Genomic DNA, 9,240 nt, shown 5'->3' on the forward strand with positions numbered 1-9,240 from the left:
ATGTCCATGGAATTCATCACAATTATAAATAAATAAGGCAAGTCCATGCCCTGGGAAGTCCATCCCGAATATAATCATCTACGCTCATTGTGGGGATGCAGACTCTGGAGGGGCTCCTTCAGTCCAAGCGTGATATAAAGCCGATATGGCCTACTGCAGGCGGGCAGCCCCGATCTATATAATAATAAAGCTGATATGGCCTGCTGATGGCGGGAAGCCCCGACCCATATAATAATAAAATATATAAAGCCGATATGGCATGCTGCAGGCGGGTAACCCCGATCTCATAAATATCCTCACAATGGATGAACATGACTGAGTATGAAATGTACATTTTAAAATAATTAAATTCAACAGCAACACGACCCTATGGGTCCCAAAGTATCGACACGTAGCCTAAACATGATCTTTAATATGAGCCACAGCTCAATTTCTCTAACACGTGGAGGATACGCGGATAATAACATGACTCATTAATTTTTACAACTCCACACAATTTATTTAAGTCACAATTTCTATGGTGCACACCCACACGCTCGTCACCTAGCATGTGTGTCACCTCTAACAATTGATATAACACAAAATTCGGGGATTCATACCCTCAGAACCAAGTTTAAAAATGTTACTTACCTCAAACCGTGTAACTCTTTATTCTCCTATGCCTTTGCCTCGCGAATCGATCTCCAAACACCTCGAATCTAGCCATAAATAATTCGATTCAGTCAATACTAGTTATAAGAATTAATTCTATATGAAAATAATAACTTTCCAACAAAATCCGAAATTGCACCCAAAAATCGTCCGTGAGTCCCACATCTCGGAACCGAAAAAAAGTTACAAAATATGAATGCACATTCAACCACGAGTCCAACCATATAAATTTTACCAAATTCTGACATCAACTCGACCCTCAAATCTTTAAATTAAACCAAGAGGGTTTTCTAAATTTTCCAACTTAATTCACCAATCAAATGTTAAAAACAACCATGGATTCGGGTAATTTGACCAATATTGAGTTAAGAACACTTACCCCGTTATTTTTCTTAAAAATCTCCTGAAAAACGCCTTTTTCCGAGTTCCAATTTGTCAAAAATAGAACATGGGACGAAGTCCCATTTTCAGAACTTAAACTTTCTCTCCAGACCTTTCTTCTTCGCAAACGCGACAGGTCCCTCGCGTTCGCGAAGCACAAAATTGTGTTGTCCAAAAATTGCCTTTCGCGAACGCGATGCTTTACCAAGCAAACCTTCGCGAACGCGGCCTACACTTCGTAAACACGAAGGCAAAAATCCTCACCAGCTAGTTCCCCTTCGCGAACGCGATGCACAATCGCGAACGCGTAGCCTCACCTCCTTGCCTTACACGAACGCAAGACCCAAGTCGCGAATGCAATGAACAACCTCGCCTGCCTCCAGTTCCTCTTCGCGAGCTCGAGACCCCCCTCGCGAACGCAAAGAAGGAAACAAGGTGCAAACATCAGAAAAATTCCAGCAGCATTCCAAGTCCAAAACTTTATCCGTTAACCATCCGAAACTCATCCGAGGCCCTCGAGACCTCAACCAAATACACCCACAAGTCCTAAAATATCATACGAACTTAGTCGAAACCTCAAATCACATCAAACAACGCTAAAATCACGAATCATACCCCAATTCAAGCCTAATGAAAAAAAATTCAACTTCTACATTCAACGCCGGAACCTATCAAATCAAGTCCAATTGACCTCAAATTTTGCACACAAGTCATAAATGACATAATGGAACTATTCCAATTTTCATAATTAGATTCCAACCCCGATATCAAAAAGTCAACTCCCCGGTCAAACTTCTAAAGTTAAATTTCTATTTTAGTCATTTCAAGCCTAATGTAACTACGGACTTTCAACTAATTTTTCGGACACACTCCTAAGTCCAAAATCACCATATGGAGCTATTGGAATCATCAAAACTCTATTCTGGGGTTGTTTACATATAAATCAACAGCCGGTCAACCTTTAAACCTAAACTTTAAACTTTGGAACTAAGTGTTCCAATTCATTCCAAAATGTCACCTGACCCGAATCAATCACCTCGGAAAGTCACATAACAACTGTAAAGCAAAAATTGAGCAGTAAATGGGGAAATGGGATTGTAATACTCAAAATGACCGGCCGGGTCGTTACAGCAAGATTATGTACCACACTTTCATGGGAGCGGGTCGTTCGCCTCGGCGGTATAATAGATGCATCTATGGTTAATGTCGCTTGACCCTCGGTAGTGTACATGTTATGATAGGATCGGGTCGATCGCCTCGTCAGTATCATATTCTTTCTGAGACCTGGTCGTACGACCTCGGCATAATCGTACGTTATATTGCTAGCAGTCCGAATATTCGCGAGATTTTCCTTTCACTCATGCCTTGCATTTTATATGGGAATTCTTATCCGTTTGTTATTGGCACTTGATATTTCCGAGTTGTCGAGATAGAATACGAGATTGAGAAATTGATATCGTTAAAAGAAATTTTGGAAGATTGTGGTAGTTACAGATTTACCTCACACTACTATTGTTGTACTCTTATATGTTTATGATTTACCATATTGATTTATTGGACCAATAGTAAGTGTCGATGTCGACCCTTCGTCACTACTTCTCCGGGGTTAGGCTAGATACTTACTGGGTACTCGTTGATTTACGTACTCATGTTGTATTTCTGCACTAAATGTGCAGGATCTGACAGGTTCATTGATGATCATCTTGGCGCGTAGGCGCAACTGTTGAGGAGACTTCATGTGAGCTGTATTCCAGGCTACGCACCGCAGTCCATAGAGTCTCCATCGTACTATTTATTTTATCCTGTCTTATTTACATTCTAGACAGATATTGTATTATTATTGTACTCCTTAGTAAATGCTCATGCACTTGTGACACCGGGTTTTGGGGTACCTACTGGGTGTTCATTATTGTAGTTCGCGTAATTATTATCATTTCACCTTGTAATTTATACCTTATACGAAAATTGAAAAATAAAATCACGGATTTTCTACGAGTACTAGATTTTACACTACTTATTCAATGGGATTCATGATTTCGAAAATAATAAAATGAGTAATTAAGTTAGATTAATCACCGTTGGCTTGTCTGACGGCGGCGTTAGGCGCCATCACGACATATAGTGGATTTTGGGTCGTACAATTTTGTATCAGTTCGAACTTTGAATTTCTTGAGAAAAATCTTCAAAAATTATTATGCAATAATTTTGTTGTTAGAGCTCATATGTTTAAATATTCGGTAAATTAATCAACAAAAGAAAATATTTAGTACTGGTGACGAAATTAAGTATACAACTTTTATACTTTTACACTTCAAAAAAATATCCGAAAGTTCAAATTGAAAATTTTATCGTATATTATAGGGAATCTTACATAAATATTCCAAATAAGTCCCAACTTACAAACCTTTAGTCATTAATCATAGACTTATCAAAATCAGCCAAGGATATATAAAAATTGAAACCCAAATAAATAAGGTTCCTTCTCTCCAAGAATCACACGCAAAGATCTCCTTCAATATTTTTAAGCATGATTAGCAATATTAGATGCAAGACGGAAAGAAAATTTCATGGATGAGGTAACAAATAAGATGATGAAATACACAAAATATATATACAAGATTCAAAAATCTAAGCAAAAAAATGACCTTTTTTCAATTGATATGGTTGAAATTCAATGAAACCATATAGATAAGTCAATATACAAAATTTGAAGAAGATTGGAGGTGATTTGGACTGATTTGGTATCAAAATTTGTAGTTAAAATTTCTGCGATCCATATATCAAACATGTATCACGCATGTATCTCACACATATGTATACATGGATATATATTTGATACAAATATGATACATATGTGATACACATATCATTTTTTTTCATGTTCATCTTCTATTTTGAATTTTCAATTCAAACCGCCTCAAAACTCCACCAAATCATCTCAAAACTGACATTCAAGCTTGTAACGTCTGAGTCCTCTCTATTTTATGAAAATAGTGCTAAGCAAAACTTGCGTAGATAATCAATAGCCTAAGACTAGCCATGAGTGTAGGAAAGGAGAGAAGGATTTGACCTTGAGTTTTTATATTTTTTTCTTTTGAGTTTGATTCTTCAAACCACATGAGCATGCGTACTTCTATTAATTTCACAGCGTACCTCTATTAATTTCAGAGTGCCTTCTACCATTAGTCAGGTGTTAGCAGCATTAATTATCAACATAAGGAGGTGTTGAGATTGTTAAAGGGTGTAGTGCTCAACGCAATAGCCTCATCACCTTTGGAGATGAGCCTCTGACTCATCATCGTAAAATCTGAACATATTATACACTCGCTCAAAGTTTCAAATTGGCACTACCTCTTTACCTAAGTGGTACGTTGTTCTCTTTGAATATTTGGTACAAAATATTTTCGGACCCATTCTTCAATACTTGCTTTTTTGCGATTCGTCTACCTGCTTGCTCATGAAAGCATCACATTCCTCCTTTGAAATCTGTATAAGCTCACCATATTCTATATGAAATAAAACAGAGGTCACGTGCCACAATTCGTGGCAAATACTTTCACATGGACTGAATTTTTGGTAGCACTCGTCATTTATAGCGTGCAAGTCGAATACCCAAAAAGTTGAACTCCTTAATTATGAACCTCAAAAAGGTGATTCTATTGAAGAAAAGCTCTGCAACTTTTTGTTTTTTTCCTCGTCCGACATTATATATTTTTTTAAGACATATGAAGATGGTACAAACTTAATTGTTGTTCTAATGGCTACTTTCCTTGTTCTTCAAGCTGGTTGCTAAGACTTGGTAAGAAGGGAAAGAATCATTGGAATGCCAGCAGTAATTTGAGAATAAGAGTGGAGACATGATATAATATAGAACTATTGTTCTTCCATAGATTTATTGGAATATATAGCCATAGAATTTGGTGATCACCCAAGAATGTAATTAAAGGTTGTGGCAATTAGCCGAGATGGTCCTCTGGTCTCCGTTTCTTTCCTTCGGGGCAGTCATAAAATTTTATCCACCACTAAAGTACTGAAAGAACACAAAGATTATGTCATGATTTCAAAGTTCCGCTCATAATTAAGAACCGTATTCTTGACTTAAACGAGATTACAGTTGAATTGGGGAGGGGAAGGGGTGGACGCAATAAAAACAGCAACTCCTGTAACAGCCTAAATCCTTTCCATTTTAACCCCAGCATACCTCGTTTACACACTTTAAGTTTTACCTGCAAAATGTATTGTTTATGAGAAACACCCCAAAGAAAAAAATAAATAAAACAAAACAAGGGAAAGAAAATCAGTTTAACAACGTATAGTTGTATATACATTGACAATGCAAATACTTTTTTATGGAAGATCAACTGCAGTATCTTTTAGGCTTACTGAAGTATGTAAATTCTTAAGAACAAATATGCAATAAATATAGGATTTGTGCCGACAAACCTGGTTTTTGAGCTGCCAAGAGTAAGCTCAAGATCATCCGGACCACAATCCTCATGGATCCTCTCCCCTTCCCATGGCTTCACCATCCCTCCTGCATTGCTTCCGAATGCAAACTCATCCGAAATCACTTCAGCCATGGGAATATCAGCCGTATTATCCAAGCCAGCAGCAATTGCAGGTGAACATGTACCACTCTGCCCAGGAGTGCACATACGAGATCCACCGTGAGATAAAACAAGACCATCCATTTTGAAGCCAAACGGGTTCGACGAGACAAGACTGTATGTTGGAGAAGGTGGTCCACTGATTCCAGCAAGCCATTCTGAACCAGTAAATGTCTGACGAACAGGGCTTGCTGGTGTAGATGAGGGAAGGAAAGGGTAGCGAAATCCAGCCCAGCCAGCATCAGTTTTTAATCGAGGAGTTCTGGCAGTTGGTGAGCTAAAAGGAGGGGTCACTGGAGCACTAATAGAGCCAGTATGAATATGAAAATGAGGGAGCTTGGAGGAGGAAGCTGATGAGGATCCAGAAGAGAGGTTTTTAAGCCACGGGATGAGGGATTTTCCGTCCATGTTCAGGTTTGTGGCATAAGAGGAAGAAGCTGGACTATGCAGGGAAGATGAAGCAGGGCTTGGGTTGTTGGAAGTGAAAGGGCTTGGCTGATATGAAGAACATGGACTTATTGATGTGGAACCACCTTTAAAATCCAATCTCTCCATTGGTTTGCAGCCCTGCAAAAGTTGAAAGATATCAAGAAAACTCATGAGGTGGTGTTGCATTAGCCATTTTGATTACCATATCTAGCAAGCCAGGTATAGCCACACATTAGAATCACTAATTCTACCTGTTACAGAATTACATTGTTCGTGAGAAGTAAGCTCTATATAAGTTGAAGTGTGCGGAAAGTGGCCTGAACATCTACTGTCTTGAAAAATTCAAAAAATAAAAGTCTAACATTTTCCAGAGCTCTGCTGCTTTTAAGTTCCTCATATTAAAGAAGGTACCTTTTGTTCTAAAATAATAACAGTACAACTTATATGACCAAGACAACACTATGCTATTCAGAGTCTTTTTAACATAAAAGGGCCTCCAATATTATTCTACTTGATCAGTTCAACTAAAAGGTACAACAAGGAAGAGAAGATAACATCTCACATTGTGCATTGAGACATGAGAATAGATAATTAGATACATAATACTGGGTCCTCTGGTTGCTAGTTAGCAGGCTTTAGATTATCTCAAAAACATATGCATAATCAATTCTATCACGCAATGACATTGTCTAAAGTTCCACTTGGATCACACCACTATGTTTTTGGGTTGCATCCTTCAAACCTTACTCACACATTAAACTGTTATGAATAAGTATCAGAAAGATGCAAAAGAAAGTGTAATAGCATTTTCTTCAAGGGACTGTCAAAAGTGTATTATTACATGCAGGTACGAGCATGCATAGAGAATCACTTAATCTGAACTCCAAATAATTGAGTTCACTCAAATTAGTCTCCTACTTCCGTCCCATTTTAGTTGATGCACTTCACTATATCTTTTCACTTATTACAAGGAAAGACGAGTGAAATAGGACAGATACCTAAGCAAGTAAAAGAATTATTATAGGCAGGGCCCCTGAAGGCAATGCTGAACACCTCTTTTATATCACTCCCTACTAATGTAGCTGTCTAATAAAGTATCTTTCACAAGAACGGCAAGAGAGAGGGAAATACCCATTTCTAAAGCTGAAAAACTGCTGAAAAAAGACATTTTCAACATTTAAGCAAGGTGATGACCTCAACTCCCCACCTTCTCCCTCAAAAGAAAAGAATGTTTGGCACGACACAAAAAGCAGAAAAAAGAAACATAGGTCAGTACAATTCTCCGATATTGTTAAAGACCCACCCCTAAATCGAGGCAGACATGTGAACACCAAGGAGTTAGAGTGAAATTATTGCAGGGGTATTATTGTCTTCTCGATCCCAAAGCACTTTTTCAGGTGTGAACTGACTAAACTGCGGAATCTTTGCAAATTTGCAACTCAGGCGTCAATAAAGCAAAAAACAGAAAAGAAAGGGTGTCGTGTGTTCAATGTCTAAATAGAAACTTGAAAAAATGGGCTTTGGAAGATGAGATTTGAAAAATAATGTTTGAAAGTTAGAAAATGTGTTTGGAGATACATTTTACTTGAAAAGAATTTGAATGCACGTGAGTAAAAAACTTCAAAAACTACGGTAAAATTGCTATTGGAATTTGACTATTTGTTTTCAAAATCTGCCAAAAAAAATAATTAAAGTGTTGAACAACCTCTGTGTATCTAAAGTAAGCCGATGATTAAAGCAAGCCCAAAGAAGAATCTAATCTAATACTACGACGCAAGTATTAACAGCAATCTCAACAAACGCCTGCCCAGTGCAGATAACTTTTGCAGTACGTAGTACAGCCTGCAACCTGCGCACTTTAATTAGCATAAATTGATCCGATATTAGCCAAAGCTACTAGTTGTACTACTGCTACACAAAACCGCAACCATCTAACGTGCGACACGGTACTAGCTCAGTAGTTCTAAATATCTAATGAAAATTTTTTGAACATGTAGGAATTAATAATTGCACCTAAAAAATAATTACAAATTGCGAAATTTAAGACTTGAAAAGTAAATAACCTGCTACATAAATTAAATGCACAATGAAATACCTTGCGGTAGGTTGTACCGTCGGGCTCGACAGTCCATCCGGCTTCGTTGCAGAGGGCTTTGAGAACTTCATTGTTATCGCAATGTTTAGGGAGTTGGTAGTTACCGTACATTCTTAATCCGGCGAATATTTTAGCAGCAATGGCCCTTCTCCTACGCTCTCTCCTCTTGTTGTTCTCCCTCTCCTTCCACGTCGGCATCCTTGTCCCCGACGTCATGATCGAAAACCAAAACGACGCCGTCAAAAGATCAGCACTGAGCAAAACTGAACCAATTTGAAACCCAGAAGCAGGACAAACTTCAAGTGGGAAAACCTCCGAGTTTATACTTTATCAGTTGTTTGAGAAGTGAAACAAACAAATGGCAGTAAATGCTGAAGTCCGAAATCTGAAACGAACCGGATAAAGGAAAAAGAATATATTGTTGAAATTGATAGAGTTTTTATGAACTGAAAATTTGATGAAAGAAGATCGAATAATTGAAGACGCAAAAATCGAAACAGTGATGATTATGGAAGTAGTTGAACAAATTGTGAAGCACTCCCACTTTAATACGAGGAAAAGGAAAAAAGAAACAGGGGATCTCAATGACGTTCAGACGTTACTAAGTAATTGACAATACTGCCCCCATAGGGGAAAAAAATAGAATTTCCCAATCTACTCTCCTAACAAGTGTGAAAGTTATCAATTCTTTTAATTAGTTGTCCAGCTCCATATTGCATGGAATTGATGAAAATGTAAAATAAAAAAAAAAGTAGAAGACTTTCATTAACGCTCATACGTTCAACAGAAAAGTTATTGTGAGCTGAAAAAAGTAATTAATCAAAGGAAAAAAATTAAATGATTTTAGTTGGTTATGGCTCTAAATATAATTACAAAAACGTTAGTTCACTTTGCATATTCATTTGAAGAAGTGATAATAACATTGAGAATACAGCCCATGATTCAGTAAAATATCTTCAAGGGAAAAATTGGGATGATGTCAACATATTTATGACCAATATGTCCATATATTTTACTTTTATTTTTGTTTTACTTTTTACACGCGCGCATAATCTACATATTCAAAAGTTTACAGAG

The 9,240-nt window shown here is 37.5% G+C and overlaps 1 protein-coding gene across 3 annotated transcripts; it reads right to left on the minus strand.

Annotated features, from left to right (window-relative positions):
• Positions 1–4,895: 4,895 nt before the first annotated feature.
• Positions 4,896–8,814, minus strand: LOC104114105 (BES1/BZR1 homolog protein 4-like). Of its 3 annotated transcripts, none has more exons than XM_009624473.4 (3): positions 8,164–8,814; positions 5,476–6,206; positions 4,896–5,258 (listed from the first exon to the last, which is right to left on the minus strand). In XM_009624473.4, exons 1-3 carry the CDS (start codon positions 8,377–8,379, stop codon positions 5,255–5,257), a joined length of 951 nt encoding a protein of 316 aa, XP_009622768.1. In that variant the 5' UTR covers positions 8,380–8,814; the 3' UTR covers positions 4,896–5,254. The 3 variants fall into 3 exon arrangements, with proteins under 3 accessions (XP_009622768.1, XP_070037557.1, XP_033516636.1); XM_070181456.1 differs by lacking the exon at positions 8,164–8,814 and adding an exon at positions 7,067–7,361; XM_033660745.2 differs by lacking the exon at positions 8,164–8,814 and adding an exon at positions 7,200–7,349.
• Between the last annotated feature and the right edge of the window lie 426 nt (positions 8,815–9,240).

The sequence above is a fragment of the Nicotiana tomentosiformis genome, chromosome 7, assembly GCF_000390325.3.
Source record: "Nicotiana tomentosiformis chromosome 7, ASM39032v3, whole genome shotgun sequence".
Taxonomy (NCBI): Eukaryota; Viridiplantae; Streptophyta; class Magnoliopsida; order Solanales; family Solanaceae; genus Nicotiana; species Nicotiana tomentosiformis.